Here is a 27077-nt window from a genome sequence, read left to right as displayed (position 1 = left end):
GGAGGCAGGGTCTCTGTTTCTCTCATTGTACACCAATGTCTAACTTGGTACCTATACACCAGTAGGAGCCCAATAGAATTGAAGAAAGAATGAATAAAATCCATGAAGCTCTGGTCAGAGGGCAGGACTGACAGCTCATATGTACACTTTTCTTGGTCAGTGATGATTTGAAACCCAGTTAAACTCCTATTCCAAATGGAGAAAGATAACAGAAAGTTTTTTAAATAACTTTTTGGAGGGCCTTACAGGAATTTAAATTGGACACATACTTTGAACAAACTCTTGACCTTTTAGAAGTATGTTCTATGGAGACTTACTATGCATACCTTTTAGAGCAGCAATTCCTTTTCTAGGCATGTAGCCTCAAGACGAAGTCAGATAAGTACTTAAACACGTGTGGAGATGCATTCTCATTACAATAATTATATGTAAAAATGAAAAACAGAACTCGGAAAATAGCTGAATACACTTTCAAATTATTTAAATAAATTCTAATGTCATCAGTGAATTGCTATGCAGGCATTAAAATTATAATATGTAACTGTATTTAGTTATAGTTTAAAAAAAACAAGAAAAATAAACCCCCAATATATTAAGTGAAAAAAATTTAAATAATATGTATAAAATAATCACTCCCTTTTTTGGTATAAAAGAAAGAACAAAACAATGGATGTATGCACATAGGCATGTCCAGAAAAATTTCTAGAAGGGGATATAGAAAGTTGCTCATAGTGATTATCTCTGGCTAGTGAAATATCTAAATTCTTTGTTATAGTTGTTTATTGTTATAAGGGACATACATTAAATTTATAATAATTTTTAAAAGTAATAAAGGTAGTTCCTCTGGGGAAAATACTTTTTAAGAAGATTCTTCTACTTCTATTAGGAATATATTTGATGTCCCATGGCTTTCAATCAGAAATTTCTTTCAATTAAGGGGTATTTCATATTGATGAGACAGTAAAAATGCCTTTTAAAAAGTGACTTTTACTTTTCTTTCAACATGTTCTAGAATATACTTATGCTTAAAATTTTTTTTTTTAATTTTGTTTCACTGAGTATTAAGCATTGTTGGTGAAATTGTGACTTTGTTATTAGGCTCAGTTGGCGAACTTGATTTTGTTTTACATTTTACTACTTAGGCATTTGTTAAGCCAATTCAAATAACTAATTTTCATGGCACTACATTTGGTGTGCATGAACATAAGCTGTGGATAAGAGGTAAGCCACCATCCGACTAGCAAATGATTTAGATTGTCACCCTCCCAAATCATGTTATTTTCTTTAACATTTCCAGTAAGAGCCAGATTACTGAGCTATATCATAGTCCAGCGAGTTTATAGGTTCTCTCTTTGCACGAATCAATCCAAATAGTCTGATGGGGTCATCATGAACATTTTCCTCTACTTCCTGGCTCTCAAATGGGAAGTTGTCTACTGAAGTGGTGTTAGAAAGGACGGCATCTGCAGCACATAACTGGGTTTCCTCGTCCTTGTGTGACAGATCAGTCTTCTGTTTCTTGGGCTTTCTGCGCTTCCCCTCAGAGTTGTGATCCACGAAGGAATAGAATACCTGTGCTTCCTCGGTTGTCTAAAAAGAAAGGCATGTTAATTTTTTATTGTTAGCTCATTCTTTAACTTTGATGACTTCTGGGGATTTCTAAGGTCTATGAAAAACAAGCAGCTTGTTTTCTGGGCTCTGGCTACCTTGTTTTGCCAAATTTGGCAGTTAGGATGAAAACAAAAAACAATAGTCAACTCAAGCCTCAAGACTTTTGAGATGAGATTTTTGTATGTATATTTTTATTTCTTTCTTATACACAAAATAGACATGAACATTTTAGATGGACCTTTATGTGCATCTCCCCCTGCCTTTACCTTATGTAGCTCTTGCTCTGTGTTGCTTTTACCAAGTGACAATACTCTAATTTGTTAAACCGGGAACGAGCATGATAGGAAGGAATTTAATGAATCTCAAAATGTACTTTACCCATGTTTAATAACTGGTCATTTGACGGTACCCATAAAAGTCCCCAATTTTTCTACTTTTGAGATTCAGGAGTATAAAGATTCAGAAGTATAAAGATAAGAGTATCCATTTATGTGAGTGGCGTCTGGCAAGAATTACATTTTCCAACTTCCCCCTTTTATTTCCTCTTTGCCTGCCTTTCCCCAGATTTCCTTTGAGCTCATTTTAAGTTGTCCTTGGAGTATTCATTTGCATCCAAGAGGTCCTCTCTGGCCTAGACCTGGGTCAATACTAGAATAAGAAGGACAGAAGACTGCAGAAACTTGGGGGAACAAACAGGCTGAAGGCAAAACCTTGAATTTGGTGTTGGAAGGCCTAGGCTTGAATCCCTGCTCTATAACATACTGATCATGAGACTTTGGGCAGTTTTAAAAAACTATTTGAGCCTCAATTTTCTTGCTTATAAATTGAGAGTACCTATCTTACAGGGTTAGGAATAGAGATAATATATATGGAAGCTATAATCACTGTCCAAAGATAAATTGGGGGATTATAGTTATTCGAAGTTGTAGGCTAAAACTGCAGGACAGCCATTGAGTAAACCACAAATTTCTGTATTAAGGATTCACCTTTAAGAGTAGGCCAAAATTATATCAATTTGTGGGGCATGGAGTAAGGAAGCGACACTCAGATTAACAGACCTTTGAATGTATCGGTAAGCATGTCCCTGTTGCACCCATTTTCATGCTAAGAATTATATGTTTTATCTTTGTTACCAGGTGGAAGAGATGGTTCTCTTTGCAACCTCTCTAGTATCTTTGACTTTTTATTCCTAAAATAGTAATTCCTGGGAAATTGCAATGACTGCCTCACTGGTATCCTGGTTCTAGTCTCTTCCCTTTGCCAGTTAGCCTGTGTGCTATCTTCAGATTGTCTTCTTCAGGTGCAACTTTCATATTTTTCCCATTCTGTCTCCAAAATTTTAGCCTATAAAATCTGAATTTCATATTCTGACATTCAAGGTCTTCCATGTTTGTACTTCACCTTTTCATTTTGATTCTCACTACCTGCCCCCTCCCCAAAAGTGTATTCCAGGGAAAGTGAACAATTTACTGCTTTCTGCACACACCCTGTACTTCTACTTCCTTTGCCTTTGCCCAAACAGAGAAGGAGACATCAGTGATGTTCAAAAATAACTAGAAGGCACTCGGTGATACAAAGGGATGGATATCTTTTTTGTCTGTCCAGCCCTTTGTTCTATCATTTTTCTTTGATAAATTCCCCATTGTCCTTTGGGAAACTCTTTTCCTCTGTCTGGTCTGAGAGAGGCTGTCAATTACAGTGCTGTACCCCACTCCTAGTGCAAGACTAAGCATGTGACCCAGGCTGGAACCAATCATACCACAGAACAGAAGTTGGCAACAGAAGTTGGTCCAAGAATGGACATGTGATTTAAGCAGAGCTAATTATATGGCATCTTTGGGATTTATGTACAGATGTAGGAACAGAAAATGTGTTTTTTTCCTTGAGACTGGGAGGAAGAAAATCTGGATCTCCCCATGGCTTGCCCAGTCCATGGAAGAGTCCACTGGTAATAGAAGAGAAGGAAGTCATTAACCAAGAGAAGCAGGGAAGAGAAATGGAGAGAGTCCTCATATTCAGTCATCTCAAAAACAAAATACACCCTACATGTCCCAGTTACATGAGGCAGTTATTTCCCTTTTATGCTAAAGTCATTTGAATCTGGTTTCTGTACTTTTAACTGAAAGCATTCCAAATAATGTATGTCCGGTCAACAGTTGGTCAACTTTATCAAGCGCTACAGAATTCAGAAAATGGGAGTCCCAAGAAAGGATCACAGATTGTACATGAAGAGTCACTTCTGGGGGTGCCTGGTTGGCTCAGTTGGTTAAGCATCTGACTCTTGATTTCGGTTCAGGTCATAATATCGCGGTTCATGAGTTTGTGAGTTTGAGCCCCACATTGGGCTCTGTGTTGACAAGGTGGAGCCTTCTTGGGATTCTGTCTCCCTCTTTCTCTGTTCCTCCCCCACTTGTGCTCTCTCTCTGTCTCTAAGTAAATAAATAAACTTTAAAAAAATTAAAAATGATTCACTTGACTTCCAGAGTGTGGTTTCAGGTGAGCGGATGGGTGGGAATTATATAGCCAGGAGTAAAAGAATGTGTATCTATAGACACAGCAGAGGAGAGTAAGAATCAGTTTAGGGATTATAGAGAAACACAGGTTGATAGCAAATTTTGTTGGTTTGTTTGTTTTGTTTTTAAATATTGGGGTGATTTGTGCATATTAGTAGGTAAATAATAATGATCCTTTAAAGAAAAAATGGAAAATGGAGACAAATTAAATAATTGAAGATGCAAGATCTTGAAAGGAGAAATGGTCATGAGCATAAATAAGGTATTGGCTTTGGAAAGGAAAGTAGGTACTTCTGACGTAGGAGGGAAAGGCAACATCAGTGGGAAACTGTGACATGAAGAGAAGAGGCGCAAGCTCACACTGTGGTCCTCAATGTGTTTTAGGATATGGGAACTGTGTGGACTCTTTTTACTATTAGGTTTCCTGATGATCTCTTCCTAGTTAATGGTAGACTTGGGTATTAAAATTACAACTTCTGAACTGTATACATCATTTTAAAGGGCGAGGAGCTTGTTTCTTTTTCCAACAGACACTTTATCCGTAACGCTTTCTGCATAGTATTGTAGGCTCCTTATGCTTTTGTAATTGAACAAAGTTAACAAAGCAAGTATTGTCGTAGCAAATTGGGTAATGGTTTTGATGATAATGATCATTCTAATAAAATAGAATTGAGCAAATATAAAGAAATTATATTTAATTTGTGAAACCAAATTTATGAGAAGGGCATAATAGAATAAAGGCTAACCTCTTTAGAACTGTCTTTAAATATATCATTTACAAAATAGCAGACTGTTAAAGGCATTTTAAACTTGCCACAATTTCCACTTGAGTAAAAGCCAGATGAGGCACAATTCATATGTACTAAATAGCAACTTTTATTAAGAATTTTCTGTTCTTTGGGGGCACCTGGGTGGCTCTGTCAGTTGAGCCATCATTAATGATCTCCCATTTAATGGGATCAGGCTTCACATCAGGCTCCATGCTGACAGAGGGGAGCCTGTTTGGGATTCTCCCTATCCCTCTCTCTGCCCCTCCCCTGCTCATGCACACACACATTCTTCCTCTCCCAAAATAAATACACTTAAAAAAGAATTTTTAGTTCTTTTATAGTTATGGTGCTTTGAATCTCTACATTTATGATGGTGTGGTTATATTTTAACCTTTGAGAGATTTTCTTTTTATTATGGATTTAGCAGATCCTATTATAACATGAAGTTTTTTTTTAAGTTTATTTATTTTGAGTGAGACAGAAAGCATGAGTTGGGGAGGGGCAGAGAGAGAGGGAGAGAGAGAGAATTCCAAGCAGGCTCTGCACCGTCAGCGTAGCGCCTGACTTGGGGCTCGAACTCACAACTGTGAGATCGTGACCTGAGCCAAAATCAAGAGTCAGGTGCTTAACCAATTGAGCCACCCAGGTTCCCCAATATGCACTTCTTCCTACCTTTTATTAAAAAAAAAATTTACCCTTAATTTAGCATCGGGTAACAGGTTTTGCATCAGAAGATGATTTCACATTTTGCTTAAACCTTACCACATCTTGGTTTCTTAAAAACTCCAAGAATTCTGATTTCTTAACTAATTCATAAAAGGAAAAAGAGAAAAACTCTGTATTAATGGGAGGTTTACAAGATATGACCCATCTTAAGGAGGAGAATACATTCTGTTATACAGGACTAAGTTTAGATCCTCTTTGTACGTAGTATCTGAGCACTTTAGAACATGTTTTTCATCCTTCTCACGCCTCTGTCAAATGGGAGAAATAATGCTGCTTCCCTCATAAGACCAAGAAGATAATGCATGTAAAGCACATATGATAAGGTCTGACACATAATAGCTGCATTGGAAGTGCTGGGCCTATGACAATTTCTAGAGAGTAGCAAGAGAGCACAAAATTGAAGAGAGAAAATCTGGGAGGAAAAAGAACTCTTTTAACTGAAATTTATGACATGTCAACAGCATGTAGACTAAGAATTGTGAATGGCTTTTGATGAAGTCAGTGCTATGTCTGAGGAGGTTGAACTGATTGTGGTACAAAAGGGAAAAACTATCCATTTCTTCTTGGGTTTTCATATGTTCCTGCTTACACTTTGTCCTGCCTAACCCTATACAAGCTATGTGAAAATCTCTTGCCATTAGCCCATGCCCATAGAAAATATACCAAAATTTATACTCATTTGCCTTATAAAATAGAAGTATGGCCTTTTATATCCAGCTCATTTATCTTTTAAGTAAAGCCCTCTCTCTTTCTCTCTCCCTCCGTCCTCCTGCCTCTCTCTCCCTATCCCCTCCTCTTCTCCCCTTGCCTCCATAAATTCCTGACATCTAGGTCTTTTGAGCATTATATATGTGCCAACTTTTGTATTTATCTTTGTGATGCACATAATTTATTTTCAACCTGAAAGAAAAAGCTTCATTGACTAAGAAGAGAACCACTTTTCCTTTCAATCTATTGCCTTTGTAATGGTACACAATTCTGACTTTTCAAGTGTGTTTCCGAGCACTGTTTGCTTTGCCTTTGAGGTTCCCTTTAGAGCTCAGGTCCCAGAATTTGACGTTGATTCAGCCTGTAAAATCTTGGGCTGCTTCAGGTGTGAATCAGCATGTGCTGCTTTTGTGTTCTTGAAACATGTAGCTGTGCTGTGATCTAGGCTGAGCTTGATCCATAATACAGAAAACAAAGCTCACCTGTGCAGGTGCAGTGGCTTTTCGCAGTTCATTTGCAGATCTCTCAGGTCGTGCTTTCATTTGTTCATAACAATTTTCATCCACTGGTTCTGATGAGTTGAAAAGATCATGATTTACAGTGGAAAAATGAAAAATGCTGGTGCCAATAAAAATACACAACCCAAACATCATATAGCTGTAAATGTGAAACCCCCAAGAGTCATTTGATTTGTCATTTTTTGGAGATGCAAAAAAATAAGGAAGCACAAACCATTTTATGCTTCAGAATGTGGAGAAGTCTTTTGCCCTGCAGCATTACCAATAAGACAAAAGAAGGTCACTTAGGATAAGGACTAGATCATATTAATTTATGCCATTTCAGGACATGACAGGCTCAACTTAAACTACCATTTAGATGTTAGAGATCCCATGTGTTCTATTTAGCCATGATTGCAAATGGTGCACGGTGGTGGCATAGTATAGTACACATGCACTGATGATTGAAATTTGGCAATTCTTTCCATAAGTGAGAAGTTTTACTTAAAGGCATTTTATTTATTTTTTATTTTTTTTAAGTTTATTTATTTTGGAGTGGTGGGGCAGAGAGGAAGAGAGAGAGAGAGAATCTCAAGCAGGCACTACACTGTCAGTGCAGAGCATGACGCGAGGCTCAAACTCAGGAGCTGTGAAATTATGACCTGAGTCAAAGTCGGATGCTTAATGGACTGAGCCACCCAGGCACCCCATACTCAGAATCATTTTAAAACCTATGTCCTATTTTTTTATGTTTTTTTTAATTCTTATTTAATTTATTTTTTCAACTTTTTAAAAAATGTTTATTTATTTTTTGAGAGAGGGAGAGAGAGAGAGAGAGAGAGAGAGAGAGAGAGCAGGGGAGGGGCAGACAGAGAGGGAGACAGAATCCCAGGCAGGCTCCGTGCTGTCAGCACAGAGCCTGACGTGGGGCTTGAACCCATAAACCATGAGATCATGACCTGAGCTGAAACCAAGAGTTGGACGCTTAACCAACTGAGCCACCCAGGCACCCCTTTAATTTATTTTTTTAATTTATATCCAAGTTAGTTAGCATCTAGCGCAACAATGATTTCAGGAGTAGATTCCTTAATGCCCCTTAGCCCATCCCCCCTCCCACAACCCCTCTAGTAACCCCGTTTGTTCTCCATATTTAAGAGTCTCTTATGTTTTTGTCCCTCTCCATGTTTTTATATTATTCTTGCTTCCCTTATGCTCATCTGTTTTGTATCTTAAAGTCTTCATATGAGTGCAGTCATATGATATTTGTCTTTCTCTGACTAATTTCACTTAGCATAATACCCTCCAGTTCCATCCACGTAGTTGCAAACGGCAAGATTTCATTCTTTTTGATTGCTGAGTAATACTCCACTGTATATATACATACACCACGTCTTTATCCATTCATCCATTGATGGACATTTGGGCTCTTTCCTTACTTTGGCTATTGTTGATAGTGCTGCTATAAACGTTGGGGTGCATGTGCCCCTTCGAAATCTATGTCCTATTTTTGAAAAAGAATGTTTAGATTATGACTTTTGTCCCATATATCAGTGACAGTTCAGCCAGGCTGTTTTGAGGGTATGGAACTATGAAATGCTGGTCCTAAGTACTTAGAGCTTTTGTGCAACAGCCAGCAGACCTGTGCTCATTTCATCCTGTAGGGACATGCATAATAAATTATCCATCCCTTTCTTTCCCCCCAGACAGGCCTATATGAAAGGGAAAAGAAAGAGAGAAAGAGTGACTTGTAGGATGGCCTGTCACCTGACAGAAATGTGGATTGCACCACTTTGATCCCACATAAAGAAAGATACATTTACTAATATAATGCAAGTTATCTTATAATCATTCAACCATTTCTGAAAAGTAACACAGAGGAGTGATGTTTCTCAAAGAATGGTCCATGGAAAACATGCATGACAATCACCTGGAGATTTGTCAACTAGCAAATTCCTAAACCATATTCTGGCCCTACTAAATCAGAGCCTGTGGGGTGGCACCTGTGTTCCCTTAGATACAGAAATTGCAGATATGGTGGGTTTTGCACCACGAGAGTACGTAAGAATTGAAACCTCAGATATTATAGGTGGGTACCACGATTCTGCAAGGTGAAACAGGAGGGCAAATTATAAGATAGTCCTAAAAAGTAGTTTTGATTTCTCAGAGTATAGAGACTAGAAGACACTTTACAAAGAAGGGAAAGACAAAGATTAAATAATATTTTGAAGCCTTTAATAGTCTCACATTCCTAACTTTAGGAGAATTGCATGGTGTTTTGATACACAGAGTTTCAGAGAGTTTAGTCCATTCCTGGAAATCTCTGTTAACCCCTAACTTTCCTATCAGGAATTAAGTGAAGGACTTGTAGGGCCAGGATGGCGTTAAATACTAGCATTTACCCTTATGGCTTCTCTAATCAGAGCTCTGGGATCAGATCATTGTTATCTGTTTTAAGGAGTTTAGTGGCATTTTGTTTTGGAGTGGTTGGGATGTTTCAAGGAATACGGGAAGCTGGGAATTGAAAAGTACTTGTTACCTAAGAACAAAAAAATATAACCCACTCAGTGGCGATGTAGCTCTTTTCTTTCCCCATTTGCCCTTAACGTAGCCCTAGATTCTCTACTTAACCTGAGCAGATAAAATACAGGAAACCAGAGTACGTGTTCATTGTTCCAGATTATTCAGCGTAGATTTGCTTTTGTAGACAGTGCCAAGCACTGTTTCCCTGAGCTATTTTCTGTTCTAGAAATATCTTTATTTCATAGAATTGTGTGTGTCAAAATTCATAGTAACAGGGTCTTCCTGTATTCACATTTCTTCTAGAGTAAAACAAAGAGAATATAGAAAAACAGGATGTTGACTTACACTGAGTATTTCAACACAATTTACAATATGTAGCTTTGGAAATATATACTAAATAAAATGCTAAATATTGTTGAATTTATGGTTACCATTTGGGAAGTTTAAATGTGATTGCAACCAAAAATAAGCCACCTCAAAATGCTGTGGGAGTAAGGGGAGGGATATTAATTTGTAGATAAATATAATTTCTGGAAACATAAAACTTACCTGGGACCACATCATCTAAGTTACCATAAATTGGTGTGTCTTCAATATAATACTCATCCTCCCTATAATAATGAAAAACAATTTATCTTATTAGAATCCACTTTATACACAGTTCTTACCTGGTTTCTCAGCTAAATTCAATATACGATTATATGTTCTTGTTTAACTGCAGCCAACCAAGGTAGAGCACATGTGTGCCTGCGTGCCTGTGTGTGTGTTCATTTGAATAGGGTTTGTTTGGACTGTTCAGATAATAACAGCAAATACTTATTTAGCACTTAATGGTTGTCAGATGTTACTGGAACTGCAAGTTCATTTATTCATTTATTCCATTCTCAAAACAATCTGACCAGATAGGCACTATAGCATTCCCATTTAATAGATAAGGAACTTGAGGCACAAAGAAGTCCTATAATGTGAAGGTGAGAAGACTAGTCAGTGTCAGAGCTGTGACTAGAACCTAGGTCATCTATGGTCTTAATTATACATTATACTGCCTGTTTACATCCCCAGACTATTACTCTGAATCATCTGCTGAAACTGTGTTTACTAAATACTAATTGACAGTGATGCTTAGGAAATAAAAGGCCGAAGGAATATTGTAGAGTCAGGTTGGAAGGTGTAGCAAAATGATTGATCACCTATTCTATCCAGATGTTGTGCTAAATGTTTTATATACATTATACCAAAGTTCTAGGGAAATTCTGCAGAAATATTATTTCCCACTTTACAGACGGGAAGTCTGAGAATCAGCTAGATTAACATTATTTTCCTTAGCCTTATGTGTAATGCCAGCAATAAGTACCAGTTCGGAAAGCTTTTCTTTATGCCAGTGCTCATTCAACCCTCAGAACAATTCTGAGATGCTTTTTCTTTTTAAATCCCCACTGTGCATACAAGGAATTTGCAACTCCTAGAGTTAAAGTGGCCAAAGACAAGGATAGTAACTCTCAGTGCTAGGATTGTAATGCAGGTCTGGTCCAAAAGCCCTAAATATTATTTGCTCTTGATGTTTGATTAAATTTCCTTACAGCTTCATCTGAGTAATCCTTTTAGGATTAGAGTAGACATCTTACCATTGTCACCAGACAGTGACAATGGTCCTGGTGACCAGCTTTCACAATGGCAGGCTGGGAACAGAGGAACATATCAGGCAGTGAGAGTGGCATTTCATAAAATAGTAGCAACTGCTTTAACTTTGAGATTACATATCATCATGAGCTGGAGGGAACTGCATGAAAAGAAAAAAGAACACTTAACTGATCTCAAGGCATAACACCTATGTTACTCCCTATGCTTCTGAAAGAAGGCACAGTATATGTAAATAGTAAGTAGGTGTCCTAAAAAAAAAAAATCAAATGATACCTGTATGAAATGGTTTGAAAAGTCCAGATGTTGGCATGTTTTTCTCTTATCTGATAACAAAGGAACTCATCTGTAACCTTTCTTTCCATCAGTAATTCAATACAGCTTAATATTGGGATATGGAGTAGTCCCTGTTCATGGTTTTTCTCTGGCTATGCAGAGAATATAATAGCAAAAGGTGAAGAATTTTTAATAAGACAATCCATCCATTTTCCTAGCTTACATAGATAGCAGATACAACCTGCAAATGATAAATCATGTCCAAAAAATGAATATCATTTCATTCCCTATGAATGAAAATAAGATGTGATTTATAATGCAGTGCCCTATGTCTACAGGCAGGTCTCAAATGATTAATCATCCGAAATAAACTATTACAAAGGAACAGTTGCCTAACCAACAAATTAAAAAATATATTTTTACTTGGCAATGCCAAATAGCTCCAGCCTATTGCAAATATCTAATAAACTCTAAGCACAAATATTTGGCAGTGTTTTATGTAGAAGATCAACTACTATTAAAAATAGATTAATAAATAAAGTCATATCCTAGAGGCTAGTCCATTGTTCTGAACATGTCTGAAATGGTCCTCTGACCAAAAAGCACATTTACTGACACTCCAACGTCTAAAATAATGTTAATTATATCTTTTACTGGGGGCCAAATTTTCTACTTTAGCATATATTTTCTGTATTCCCTATTTTTAAAGTTTTAATTTCATCATTATTTTATTGTGAAGAAGTCCTTTTAGAAAAGTGGTTGAATACTTTATTATCTAAGTAGATTAAATAAGTAAATTCAGTTTTTAAAAAAATCAGTACTTCCATCCGAGTGACTTTGGACATAAATTCTCTAAGTTTCAATTTCCTTATTTATAAAACAAGTTTATTAAACTATTTAATCACTATTTTTCTTTTCAGCTCTGAAATTCTATGATATGAATGTAGGGTTCCAACATCCAAATAAAAATGGAAGATATTTCTATAAAACTAAATAAAGCTATTTTAAGGGGCCAGAAAGTTGTGAGGTTGCAAAAAGAGCAAGCTTAGGGGTCTATCAGGAATTCTGGTAAGTGTTACCTTGATTTGCTTAGTAGGCATTTCTTCAAATTGTCAGATATATATGTTAGGCTCCATTAGTGTGTAACGTTTTTTAAAGCCATAAGAGGAGATAAAACTACTTTATGGAATGAGTATAGATAGAGAAGAGTTTCATGAGATTAGCCCTGAACACTCTGATGTCAAAGGTTCAGGAATCAGCAGAGGAGAAGGAGCCGCTGGTAAGAAGGAAAATCAAAGATGGAGGTAGGGGGGGCACCCAGAGCCTAGAGAAATAAGTGTCTCAAGAAGTAGAGAGCATCGATGTATCAAATGCTACAGATGGACTGTATACAATGACACTAACATTTCGCCATGTGGATTTCAATGGTGACCTTGACAAGAGCTGAGTTGGTAGATTACTGAGGGCAGAAATTTTTTTTTTTAATTTTATTTTTTTATTATTTTTTTTATTTTTTAATATATGAAATTTACTGTCAAATTGGTTTCCATACAACACCCAGTGCTCATCCCAAAAGGTGCCCTCCTCAATACCCATCACCCACCCTGCCCTCCCTCCCACCCCCCATCAACCCTCAGTTTGTTCTCAGTTTTTAACAGTCTCTTATGCTTTGGCTCTCTCCCACTCTAACCTCTTTTTTTTTTTTTTCCCTTCCCCTCCCCCATGGGTTTCTGTTATGTTTCTCAGGATCCACATAAGAGTGAAACCATATGGTATCTGTCTTTCTCTGTATGGCTTATTTCACTTAGCATCACACTCTCCAGTTCCATCCATGTTGCTACAAAAGGCCATATTTCATTTTTTCTCATGAGGGCAGAAAATTGAATAGAGTAGGTTCAGGAAAGAAGAGAAGAGGAGGAGAAGCCAGAAAATGCAGACAGAACATAGATGGAACTTTCATGTTTTGCCGTAAAAGGTGCAGAGCAATGGGGATGTAGCAATCTAGTATCAAGTATCTAGTATCTAGTATCAAGGAAGCTTTTCTTGTTTTCTTTTCTTTCCTTTTGTTTTTTTTTGAATGAGACAATACTCTTTATATATTGAAAGGAATAATATAAAAAGAAGAAGCAATGATACAGGAGGAAAAAGGGAAAGTTGCTGAAGGGATGGGTCCTGAGTACATGCTTACTGAATTTTTACTTTCTTTGCCAGGGACTGTGCCATGGCTGTAGCTGTCTTGAACTTGGGGTGAGAGGACCAAGCATAGACCCCTGGTCCTGGGGAAGAGTATAAACCTTAGCAGTGGCTTTGTACAGTTAGAGACTAAGAAGTGAATCCAGTGGTATTCCCTGTGAAGGGGATGGTCAATGGATTCTCAGAGCAGTGATATCTAATACTAAATTTTTATTCTCTTGCTCAGTGTTCCAATTTTCCTCTAAAATATCCATTCTTTGTAGCCTATTAAAGATAAGGCACTTGTATTGCCAGTCTTTGGAGCACTTGAAAAGAAGGATCTTTCACCACGTTTTTGGGGAATGGACAATAGAAAGATCTGCCAGCATGAAGAATTCTAAAGATATGGGGAAAGACACCTAGAGCAGTGACACAGAGCTAAGTGTGACAAAAGGACAATCAAGAATAAGATTTGATTTTGGTGGGGGGGAGCTGGGTGGCTCAGTTGGTTGAGCGTCCGACTTCAGCTCAGGTCATGATCTCACGGCTTGTGAGTTCGAGCCCCACGTCAAGCTCTGTGCTGACAGTTCAGAGCCTGGAGCCTGCATCAGATTCTGTGTCTCCCTCTCTCCCTCTCTCTCTCTGCCCCTCCCCTGGTCGCACTCTGTCTCTCTCTCTCTCTCTCAAAAGTAAATAAAAATATTTTAAAAATTAATAAAAAAAAAGAATAAGACTTTTGAAACCTATCTGTACTTCTCAAGGATTTTTTTTATTAAGTTTTTTTTATTTCTTTGGAAAGAGAGATAGAGACAGCATGAGTAGGGGAGGGGCAAAGAGAGAGGGAGAGAGAGAATCCCAAGCAGGCTTCCTGCTGTCAGTGCAGAGCCCAATGTGGGGCTCAAACTCACGAAATTGTGAGATCAGGAACTGAGCTGAAACCAAGAGTTGGGTGCTTAATGGACTGAGCCACCCAGGCGCCCCTCAAGAATTCTTAGGAAGAAATTCTTAAGAAGGGTTAAAGCATGGCTTACAGTTATTTGTACATTAAAACTAATAAACAGAAGGCTGGAAAATGTGGAGCTATTTTGGTTACAAGTGTGGCAGTGATCACGGTGAGGGCCTCAACTCCCTATCCACTTTGATGTCTGGGAAGGCTACTCAGAAGTTCTCTTGTCACAAGGATCCTCCCTCTTGAGAATGGATGAGGACAGCTAAAACCAGAAGTCTGGTCCCGGGCACTAGGTTAGTGTATTTAGTAAAGAGGGGAAGTGAATGGAGCCTACAGAGCCCCAGAAATCCAAGAAGTCATCTTAAGATGGAAGAATGGCTGAGATGAGACCTGTTTTGTCATAAAATCATGTTTCAGTGTCACCCAGAAGCAGACCGTGCAAAAAGCTGCTGAGAATCTGTCCTAAGTTTTTTGCAACAGACTCTGAAACTAAGGAGTCATGATGTGTTTAAAGTAGTCATAAACCTGAACTGATTTCTGAAATTAGAGGGTAAATATACCATAAACAGGCAGGAATTTTCTTAGACCTTAATTTTCATCTGATAAAGCAGTACCTTTGTTTTTAAATCAACTCTGCTTTGTATGGAAAGCATTATATTATAATCTGTATTTTTCAGATGATACAGCTGAAGTTCACCAATGCTCATTTTCCTAAGACTACAAGCCTAGTAATTACAAGAGTTTGATTAAAATCCAGAATTGTCTAGATCTCAAATCCATGATATACCCACTGTATAATACTTCTAACACAGATCAAAAGACCAGAATTGTGTAGAATTCTATTTTAAAGGAAAAATAAAGTGGCCCAGAGGTAAATGCCAGGATGTGTGTATATGACTTTCTGTTAAATATAGATGCTACATTGTCTTTAAAGTGATCACATTTTTGACCTACTAGTGCAGGAAGGGCAGGGATTTGGGGAAGCAGGAAGACAAGATCAGAGAAGCAAAGTTCTTTCCCTTCAAGCATGGCTTCCCACCCAAACCACTGTTGGTGGAAAGAGGGTGCAGTGGGGGAGCCCTAGCCTCAAACCATCTAAGAACTGAGGAGGCATCACTAATTTTACTTCTACCTAAGAAAGATAGCTTTTATTTCCACTTGCTGTTTTCATGCTGAAGTTTTAATGGCTAGAGATAATTTCACATATTTTGTTTTTCCTGGAGCCTCCATGCCCTTCCTACAGTGGTGATTTTGGCTCCCAGACTACATAATCAGAAATAGACAAGCTGTGAAGTACAGACATAAACTTGTGAATTAACATGCCACCCACTTTTCATAGATAAAGTCTGCATCACATATTCAAATTATGCTTAAATTGAGACTTGTTACAATAGATAACAGATTAAATCCGTGAGGGAAGGATCTACATCTTTCCATCTTTGCATCTCTTGTCTACCACAATTCCTATTTGTTGAACCAATATTTGTTCAATGTATGAATGAGTAAGTGTTATAAAAGAACCAGCCTCTTTTTCGCATTTGCCCTATAGGTAAGGGCCTACTTACTTTGAGATGGGTATTTTACCAATTTTCCCTTCTGACTCTTAGCATCCTGATCCAAGAGTACCTACCCAGTCTTTAGCAGAATGATCAAATCACTAGATGTTCTATCACATTGCATCTTAATTACCTCTCAAATGATAATTATCATATAAATCGTCTAAGAGATTAACTTCTACATGGTTATATAGGATTTTCTTTGTCATGTTGTTTGCTGTAACCAAATCAGCAAATCAATCTTGATATGAGATAATGAATTGAAAATTATCTCATGTGATAGAACCAATGTTAAACTGTAAAAATAAAGATTTTCTTCTTTGTGTGAATCTGCCTGCAGCTTAGATCCTGAATCTGCCAGAGATATTTCCACATGGAGAAAAATTTTAAAAAGGTCTTTTTAAAGGCTAACAAAAAGCTTATAATCTTATCCTACCCAGTGAGAAAGCTCTGTGTTTGTGAAAGACCTTTCTGCCTTTCAGTCTACTATTTCAGAAAGTTCTTGAAGAGTCCTCTAGGAAATTCTCTATATTTAGATGGTTTTTTTTAACCTAAAGGAGAAATTTCCAATGTAATAACACAGTTGGGCCAGAATATACTGTGCAAGAAAATGAAAATTCTTTACTATTGTTTATACCATAAACCTTTTTTTATAAGGAAAAATCATACAAACTTCCCTGCAACTAATTCAACAGGTGTTAAAGAGAATAAGTTATATCTATAACCATATATAATTTTAGGGTTGATTTATCACAGTTCCCTATTGATTGACATTACTTTTCAAAGGAGCACACCACGAAGCATCTTCATGTATTTGTGTATGTATGTATATCTTTTTTAAATTTTTTAAAACATTTATTCATTTTTGAGAGGGAGAGAGTGTGAGCGGGTGAGGGGCAGAGAGAGGGAGGCAAAGAATCTGAGCTGTTAACCCGGAGTCTGATGCAGGGCTCAAACTCATGCACCATGAGATCATGACCTGAGCCAAAGTGGGATGCTTAAACTGAACCACCCAGGCACCCCTGTATATCTTAAATTTTATTAGGTATTGCTAGATTCCTTTTCCACCCTGGTTTCTTAAGGGCCACACAATTCTATATATAATCAGACTGAATTCTTACAATCTGATTTGAATCATAATCTAGGATATAGCCTTTTGAAATTGACAAGAATTCTGTAGATACCAGGTTAGAGTCTCACTTTGTCCCTTAACCAGCTCTGTTATTGACTCAGGATGAGTAACTAGGGAAAATAATAACAGTATAGTTCTTGATCTTCAGATAGGAGTAAAAATAATTAAAACTCACTTTTCATTTTATTTTTACCCAAATGTGACAACCCCAAGCCAAACCTAAAAGCAATATAGCATTTATTACTTCCCCTTATTAGTTGGGAATCATAATATGGAACTTATTTTCTACATACCTGGGAATGTAGTCTTCAGTGCATCTGTACATTTTACCTGAAAGATATTAAAAATAGATAAATTAAAGAAGTTGACATTACATTTGTTAAATCTTCTTGAGAATATTGTAAGGGGAGCTTAGCCTCATTGTCCTCAGTATCAGTTAATATCTTAAATCAAGACAGTTGGCCACCACTACCAGATATAATGATCTTATCTCATCTGGGCCATTCTTCTCTCTTGGAAATTTGAGGTGGAAACACAACACAGTCTGGAAGTGATATAGAGCCTTCATGTGTGGCCATTTTATGCAGGGGAACACCAAGTGATGAACATGGGGACCTCTACCCCTGCCTTTCCGGTGGGCAATCCAAGGTAGGTGGGGGCACACTGTCCCTTCTGTCTTCACATTCCATGAAACAGCTCTGCCTCCTTCTGTCATATTTCCCTCTTTGCCCTTGGTGATTTGAATAAGCTTTTCTTCCCTACCAAAAACAAACAAAAAAATATGAAACAAAACAAATCCTAGAAGACTTATGTATTTATTTCTGAAGTGTCTGTTAACACTTCTTGTCACATGAACAGGAACATAAAAATTATGTTCAGGAAGTTGCTCTGGATGTGATTCAGGGCAAATGCAAGTAAGGGCAGATGAAGATTCTAAGGAGAAGAGAACTGTAAAAAGTTGGGAACACAGTCTAAAAGTAACCAAAACAGTAGAGTGGGTTTTTAGGGAAAACAGTATAGGGGCGCCTGGGTGGCGCAGTCGGTTAAGCGTCCGACTTCAGCTCAGGTCACGATCTCACAGTCCGTGAGTTCGAGCCCCGCGTCGGGCTCTGGGCTGATGGTTCAGAGCCTGGAGCCTGCTTCCGATTCTGTGTCTCCCTCTCTCTCTGCCCTTCCCCTGTTCATGCTCTGTCTCTCTTTGTCTCAAAAATAAATAAACGTTAAAAAAAAAGAAAGAAAGAAAGAAAAACAGTATACTGGTCTGCAGTGACAATACTGACCAGAGATCTGATGTAGGCTTATAAAAACCATGAAAAAATTATGTGCCAAGTTTCCAAAAGGAACCCACTGTTAAAACCTTGAAGATGGTAGCTCAAATGCAAATAAAAGGAAGTATTCTTACTTCAAATTAAATATGTATGTTTAAACTGGAAAAAAAATAGTTTTAAGAATTTTTTTGGTGAAAAGCAATAGACTCATAAAGAATTATTGAGAGAAATTAAGGGAAAATTAGGACACAGTTTTAATAATTAAGATTAATATTATGAACGAGTCTGTATTATCTGTTCATCAGTAAATTTTCTTAGATGTTTAATTGAATGGATATAGCAAATACTGTGATATGTGGTATATTTTGACTGTATGTTATTCAACCTGACATTAAATAGCAAAATCTTGTGAAAGCTATTTCTATAAAAATGAAGCCCATCATTATCTGAGTGTCTGGCAATATCACAGAGAAAATAGTGACCAAAGGGTGATCTTTCAGTTTCAACACACAAAAAAACCACCATATTGGTAGGGAACTGGCAAAAATATTTTCAAATGACTGAGTAAGTCACCAAACAACTAGGTAGATTATTTTTAGTTAGATTTATGTGTGACAAAGCTAAGTTATTCTTCAGAGAGGTCATTAACTGTTAGAGAAACATTATTGGGACAAATTATTAAAATCATCACGTTGGGGGATGAAATGGACCTGTCACATGTCAGTATGTTTGGAAGAATTCTGTGAAGGACCAAATGTAGGAAGTTTTGCAGAGCATGTATACGTAGCATCTATGGGGCCAAAAATGATTAGTGTGATCCACTTAGGATATATCTGAAAGGCTCCTCTTCTAGCCCACAGGCAATGCCCTAACATGACCTGCATATAAAAGATGCAGTCATTTCGACTACCTTCAGATTAGTCTTGTGAACATGAACACAGATGGATGTTGAGGGAGGCTAGAGAAGTCTACTGTTGCACAGAGCCACAAGTTAATGGAAACACAAGATCGGAAAGCTTCAGAAACATAAATAATATCAATAAACATAAGAAAAATTAGCTAGTATAGACGAGAATATTGAAAACTGGAAAATACAAAGTATGTGTTGAGTTCTTTTTAAATGACAGAAATGTTTATACTCAGGTCGTTAATTATTGTTCATATTTGCCTGGAATTAAAATGCATATACAAGAATTTAGTTAGCCTGATGTAACACAGAAAAATTCAAGGTGAGAAATCAGAAGAGTGGATATGGGTAGCAGTTCTTCAGTGCATTTGCCATGTGCCAACATGCAAATCACTTTTAAAACTCTGATTCTCGGGGCACCTGCGTGGCTCAGTCGGTTGAACATCCGACTCTTGATCTCATCTCAGGTCATCATCTCACAGTTCATGAGTTCAAGCTCCATGTCGGGCTTTGTGTTGTGTCATCACAGATCCTGTTTGGAATTCTCTCTCCCTCTCTCTCTGCCCCTACCCCACTCATGCTCTGTCATTCTCTCTCTCAAAATAAATAAACTTAAAAAAAAAAAACCAAACCACTCTTCATTAAAAAAAAACAACAAAATACCTGTGATTCTCTTTATCCATAGAGATAATAATGCCAACAGCATGTGAGTAGATGTAGAAGATAAATGAAATAATTTTTGTTAAAAACATTTTAGAAAATGACAGTTGATTTTCAATATTGTACATTCTAAATCGAATCATATAATAAGCCACAACTTGACTGTGCTGATTTGAATTCAATCTCTTCATTAAATGGATTAGCTGAAAACAAGTTGGTATAATTAAAATGCAATTTTAATTGCAAGTAAAGCTTGATTTGTAGTGAAATGACCGAATCTCACTTCTGGCAAGAGGATTGTCATCAAGTAAGTGTTAAATTGAAAGAAAAAATTAAAAATAAACAAAGAATTTGAAGGCAAAAATAAAGAGTGACATTACTTAAATAGAATAAGAAAACATAGGCATGGGGTCAAAGGTTACCCCACACAGACTAATAGTTTTAAATGTTTTTTATTTTTATTTTTTTATTTTTATTTTTGAGAGAGAGAGAGAGAGAGGAGAGGAGGGACAGAGAGAGGGAGACAGAAGATCCAAGCTGACAGCAGAGAGCCCAACGTAGGGCTCAAACTCACAACTTCTGAGGTCATGACCCAGCTGAAGTCAGATGCTTAACTGACTGAGCCACCCAGGAGCTCCCAGACTAATATTTTTAAAAGATAATGTGGATTTTCCAGTTGGAGGTGCTTGGAGTATGAATGTTGGTACCTGGAAACTATACCAATGTGATGTGTGAAAGGATAGCTCTATGGAAAGAAAATGTTGGATGGATTATCAGTAGAGAAAAGGAAAACTAGGTTTGGACCAAAAAGATTTGTGGGAAAAAGAAAACAGAAGCCACTATATGAAGGATACAATATAACAATGTGATGCTTACATGGAAGGAAAGGAAATTAAAACAATGTGGGGGAAAAAGTAAGTACTGGGTAAAGGACATGATACATCAAGACCAATCATATTGAAGAAGCACCCAGAAATGGTCCTTCAAAAGGTCAAGGACACCACCTTCTCCACTCCTCTTGGAATTTAAATGTGTAATCCGGAGCTGGAGATCTGTACTTGTGTGGTTTTAGTTTTACATCCTTAATATAAGAAGTATGGTAGTATATGATTTCTTTAAATAGGGGAGTGGTAGGGGTGCCTGGGTGGCTCAGTTGGTTAAGCATCCGACTTCAGCTCAGGTCATGATCTCACGTTGTGTGAGTTCAAGCCCCAAGTCGGGGTCTGTGCTGACAGCTCAGAACCTGGGGCCTGCTTCAGATCCTGTGTCTCCCTCTCTCTCTGCTCCTCCCCTCCTCACACACACACACTCTCTCTCTCTCTGTCTCTCAAAAATGAATAAACATTAAAAAAAATAAATAGAGGAGTGGTAATCAAAAGTTTAGAGGTTGGAGCTAAGGAGAAAGGTCAGCAAGCTCAGGCTCCTGAATAGAGTTTGCTCCGTCATGAAGGCTTATAAGTTTAGTTAAAAATAGGGGTGCCTGGGTGGCTCAGTCAGTTAAGTGACCAACTCTTGATTTTGGCTCAGGTCATGGTCTCACAGTTCATGAGTCTGAGCCCCACATCTGGCTCTGTGCTGACAGTTTGGAGCCTGCTTGGGATTTCTCTCTCTCTCTCTCTCTCTCTCTCTCCCTCCCTCCCTCCCTCCCTCCCTCCCTCCCTCCCTCCTCTCTCTCCTCTCTCTCTCCCCTCCCTCTCTCCCCTCCCTCTCTTTCTGTCCCCTCTGCCTCTCTCTCTCTCAAAATAAACTTAAAAAAATGTTTTTAATAAAAATAAGTGACATGATTTAAAAGCTACCCAATTATCTCAGTGATATTCAGTCAAATAAAAAGCAGTTTTTATGTTGCTATGAAGCAGTTGCATTTGCAAGATTCTGTGTGAGAAGAACTGGGTGAGTTTTCATAATCCTTTCTATGATTCAGATATAGACAACTTGCGGTCAGGTTCATGGTTGAGAGGATGTAAGCAAACATTTGCTTTTATGTTTTCCCCTTTATAGTGTTTACTCTTCCATATGCAATACATAACAAGAAAAAACAGCACATGACTTAAACTCCATAATAGCATTTTTTGATACATTCTTCATGTGAAAATGTGAAAAATGTGCCATAATTTTCAAGCGTATAGGAAATATACTGATAGGACTTTGATGTATGAGCAAACTATGAACTTATTTATCCTTCTTCTCAGAACAGAGAAGAAAGGTTGGATAAAGGATATTTTTTGGTTTTAAAGGAAGACAAAGCTAATACATTCCTAGCAGAAAAAGAAATAAATATAATCCTCCCAAAGAACAGACAAAGAATCACATAAAATGTAGGGTTTATTTTGGGAGGAAGGGATAACTCCATTACAAAGCCTCTACCTAGCACTGCTACAGAAAACATCAAGGAGAGGCTTATCATGTCCTCCTGATTGAATGTGTAGATACTGTATTGTTGCCGGGGTGGAGATTTTCTTTTGTAAGCTGTTTAATACACCAGCAAAACTCATTCACTGACTCTTCGCCTTAGGTGGAGTCATATCTTGCAAGTTTCTTAGCCACAAAGAGTAGCACAAAGATGCAAAAATAAAAAGTTCCATGGGGACACGGATACAGAGGCACTGTATTCCCAGACCACGTGGCAGAAAAGCTGGCAAACATAATTGAATCTCCTCTGGTCTGTCTGGCTAGGAGAAACAAAGCCGGAGGAGTCTTTAGCAGGACTGGGAGGAAGTCAGTTGGCAGAACTAATCCCAGAGCCCGCTGGAACCCCTGTGTGAGAAAGCGCTATTTGCTCACGTGGACTAGCAAGGGTGGCAGTTACTACTGATGCTTGGGGGAAACCGTCAGGAGAAGCGGAGATGTTCAGGAGAGGGCTGCAAACAGAAAAAGGGAGGTGGGATGAGAATGAAAGGCATTTTGGCATCAGTGAGCACTGTGCAAAGCTAATTTGAGGTTTGTACGCCAATAAAATGCATGACCCAGGGTTGTGTGCTTACCTACAAAGGGCAGGTTTTGCTCAAATAAAGTAATTTGCAGTAGGCTAATGGTTAGAACTGATTCCATGAGAGCCTGTGGAAAACTCTCTAAAATGAGCCTGTATGTTACTTAAAAGAACACAGCAATAGAGGTTATTGCATAATCGTGTTGGATAATATAGAGGTGGGGCAGGAAGTGACACAGGAGCTGGAGAGGACCTAGAGAATATAGAGTTGGTGGGAGTGGTGAGAAGCCAGAGGAACTAACATTCCCTGAAATAACCAACACTAAAGTTAAATGGGATAATACATAGTCATAGCAAGCCTTTAACAAATGTTTGTGGAAGGAGGGAAGGAAGCACCAGGCAACCAATAGTGGTGATGTGGGCTACACGCCATGCAGGAATGACCTCCTCAGTCCCCAGCACTGTGCCGAGGTATCTGTATAATTCTGGCAAGAGCCCTATGGTATAGATGATATTCTCCACATTTTGTAGACAAGGGAACTGAGACTATGAGAAGTTATGCTTCTTGTATAAGAGATCTCCCAGGTAAATATTGAAAGCAGGGTTCTAATTCATGACAGATTGACTTCAAAAGCCATGATGCTAAAAACAAATTGAGAGAACTGAAATTGATTTTAAAAATACAACAATAAGTGTAATTTACTATTTCCTGCTTTTAAAAAACTGTTATTTCCTACCATACTGCTTTTAGACAAAGTAATTTATGGCATGCCTGAGGCAGTAAGGGTTTGTACAATTGAAAAGAAAAAAAAATAAAATAAGTCTTTTTTTTTTTTAAGGAAAAAGTCTTTCTTTCTTTCTTTCTTTCTTTCTTTCTTTCTTTCTTTCTTTCTTTCTTTCTTTCTAAAAAATTAGTCTACAGTCTTTTAGTAGTGGTCAACTAATCATTATAAGAAAACAACTCTCAAAAGGAGTTCATATGATGGCAAATGGTATGAACATGGATAAATAAATTCCAATGGACACACCATCAAAACTGAGAACTAAAAAGCCCACTTGTTCCCTGGTCCCACACAGATCTCTGGATGATTGTCACTGAAATCAGTGGGAGAGTGAAATACCAGTTCATGATGGTTATTCTTGCCCTGGCTTCCACCTGCAGACATTTCACCTCTATGGCTCTACGTTCACCTTTTTCCAACTCAAATGACAATATTATCTGCATTCGTAAAACATTTTAGTGAAGAAATTAAAGTATAGTCATGTTAAGCTATTATAAAAAAAAGAATTCTAATGTTAGCTCATTTTTTTATGAAGAAAACTTTTTTCGAAGATGTTGGATGGTGGGTCATTGATGTATCTGACTTATAAAAGGTATTTGAAAAAATATTTGATAAAAAAATTAATTGCTGAAATCATTGCTAATGAAAAAAGCATTGCCTGCCTGGAGTTTCAGGCATAGAAATGATAAATAGAGATCCTAAAAGAGTGTTGGCTTTCTGGCCAAGGACATTTGATCAACAGTGTAAAAACAGAATGTGCTCGTGGAAACCAATTTGGACAGAGAATTAGACAGACTGGGCCCTTATCCTTGGCTTTGCTATTGAGTAGATGTGTGACCTCAACTATGCCACTTCACTTTCTAGTGCTTCTTATCTTTTTTGAGAGGCGTGACAATAATGTCTTCTTCTTTATATTTTATATTTGCGTTAGCAACACTGAAGAAGACACTCATAAGAGGATCAAGGACTCTCCCCAGAATCTGACTATTGTTCTAAATTAGCGCCCTGCAGTTTTTCTGGGTCACATGTTTCTAATGTAATTTTATTAACTTCATTTTATTTATTTTCATCTGTTAAAAAGCATTGACATTTTGTTTTCTATTCATTATTACCACAGAAATGTCCTGCCCCCAATAGAATTTTGGCTCTAGCATATTAAGACCTTTCCCAGAAATAGGTGAACTTGCATAACCATCCATCCATCCATCCATCCATCCATCCATCCACCCGACACGCTTGTGCTGAATGCCAATAGTGTGCAAATACTGTGCCAATTGCTGCACACTACACTATTTCAGTCATGCCCATGAGGATGAAAACCACATGGTTAAAACTGCTCACCAGCTGTTGAAAGGAAAAGCTGACCCTGGGAGTGTTAGATAATGCCTGTGGGTCAGCCTGTTGCTTTTCTAGTTCTCTCCTGATCCCAATACAGTCCTACTGCACATTAGAGGCTCTGACTTGATGCTGAGGGGTTTGAGTAGGCATGAGTAGAAGCTTCAAAATTTAGTCTTCACTTTTCCTATCACGCATCAGTGAGAATCTTTATGGCTGCTACAGAATAAATTACAATTTCTCAACTACTGTTGAATTGGAGAAGAAAAACTACATTTTACCAGGACAATTCTTTCTTACTCTGTATCTCAGGGCGGAGATAAAGCAAAGATTGGGAGTCTGTTCATATTCTAATATGATTGTATTTTTAAAATAAAAAGAAAACTTTAGAGTGGAAAAAAAGTATCAAATAGATTTTCTACAGATAAAAATATCCTATTGCATCTCATTTCATAAAACTGTCTTCTTCTGTAGATTTTCCAGTGACTCAGTCTCCATTCATGCGGGAGTAGATGTGTGGCTATTTCTCAAAATGTCTCACCTTGTCGCTGCTTTTCCACATAGTGGGAAATATTGAAGATCAGTGATACAATCAGAGCTAATCCCAAAAAGGCTAGAATTACCCAGACATAATAGTGGCATCCAGGGTTTTCTGGAAAACAAACAAACAAACATAGCTATAATATATTAGCTGCTTACCAATTTGTTTTGAATTGGGTATTCCCACAATTGAAACCATAGTATTTATTCATAATGAAGAACAAATCCTCTGCCACAAAATTAATTACCATTGACAGACAAAGGTTTCTTATAGATTTCAAATGGGTATTGGTGGTAAGTCCCTGCATTCAGCATGAACAAAAGGAAGCAAGTTTCCCACATTCTTAGTGTTGATGAAAGACATTTTTAGTGTTGCTGCTAAAATTTGACAACTGGTGACTAATTATAAAAACTTTGGTTCAAAATCAAGAACATCCAGATTCAATCCAAATGGAATTATAATTGTTTTCTTTGAGTACTTGTTGGCATTGTAGTGGTTGTTGAACTGCCCTCAGTGGTCCTGTGTTTTTGAATAGATCTTTCATTTTCTTTCTTCCTTTCTTGCTTGCTTTCTTTTTTCTTTCCTTTTCTTTTTTCTTTCCTTTTTTCTTTCTTTCTTTTTTCTTTCTTTCTCTTTTTTTTTAAATATTTTTTTTAACGTTTATTTATTTTTGAGACAGAGAGAGACAGAGCATGAATGGGGGAGGGTCAGAGAGAGGGAGACACAGAATCCCAAACAGGCTCCAGGCTCTGAGCTGTCAGCACAGAGCCTGACGTGGGGCTCGAACTCACGGACCGCGAGATCATGACCCGAGCCGAAGTTGCCGCCCAACCGACTGAGCCACCCAGGTGCCCCTCTTTCTTTATTTCTTTCTTTTTTTCTTTCTTTCTTTCTTTCTTTCTTTCTTTCTTTCTTTCTTTCTTTCTTTCCATATTTATTTTTAAATGAATATAGGCATATATATAATTAAATATATAAAATATATATGCATTTATGATATAGATGTACATATACATATATGCATATAATTTGCATATTGTTTATTTATATATACTTTGCTTTTGTTTGAACTAGTCTGTGGCTCTTTTTTTTTTAAATTTTTTTTTTTTAACGTTTATTTATTTTTGAGACAGAGACAGAGCATGAACAGGGGAGGGGCAGAGAGAGAGGGAGGCACAGAATCGGAAGCAGGCTCCAGGCTCTGAGCCATCAGCCCAGAGCCCGATGCGGGGCTCGAACTTGCGACCGCGAGATCCTGACCTGAGCTGAAGTCGGACGCTTAACCGACTGAGCCACCCAGGCGCCCCGTCTGTGGCTCTTTAAACACCAGCAAATCTATTCACTAATGTCTGCTACCTCGTCTCTATTTTTGCACCATGTTATTTAAATGTTCAGAATACCATAAACTCCACAGAGAATAGGACCATTTCTGTCTTCTGCTCTGTAGTATCATATATAATGTACATAATTTACAAACATTTTAAAATAATTAATTAGTAAATGGGACAAGTTAACTGATGGTGGTGGTGAAATGGGTGGTTTATTTTCTTTAAGGGAATTTTTGTTTCATAGAGTCTTAGAAAATTGAGA

The 27077-nt window shown here is 37.6% G+C and overlaps 1 protein-coding gene across 3 annotated transcripts in view; it reads right to left on the bottom strand.

The window, feature by feature from the left end:
* Positions 1–593: 593 nt before the first annotated feature.
* The window catches only part of LOC102965869 (T-cell receptor-associated transmembrane adapter 1), a 38494-nt gene continuing 12010 nt past the window's right edge, over positions 594–27077 (bottom strand). For 2 of the 3 annotated variants that reach the window (XM_042998934.1, XM_042998935.1), the window contains exons 2-7: positions 25488–25598; positions 22685–22761; positions 17362–17398; positions 9895–9956; positions 6811–6899; positions 594–1590 (exon numbers count right to left, since the gene is read on the bottom strand). In XM_042998934.1, coding sequence (XP_042854868.1) covers positions 1309–1590; positions 6811–6899; positions 9895–9956; positions 17362–17398; positions 22685–22761; positions 25488–25588 — 648 coding nt within the window. In that variant the 5' untranslated portion in view covers positions 25589–25598 and the 3' untranslated portion in view covers positions 594–1308. The remainder of the gene's footprint in view (positions 1591–6810; positions 6900–9894; positions 9957–17361; positions 17399–22684; positions 22762–25487; positions 25599–27077) is intronic. The other variant, XM_007098589.3, reaches the window with a different exon arrangement.

Source organism: Panthera tigris, chromosome C2 (assembly GCF_018350195.1).
Source record: "Panthera tigris isolate Pti1 chromosome C2, P.tigris_Pti1_mat1.1, whole genome shotgun sequence".
Lineage (NCBI taxonomy): Eukaryota > Metazoa > Chordata > Mammalia > Carnivora > Felidae > Panthera > Panthera tigris.
This window is presented reverse-complemented; position numbering and strand designations above follow the sequence as displayed.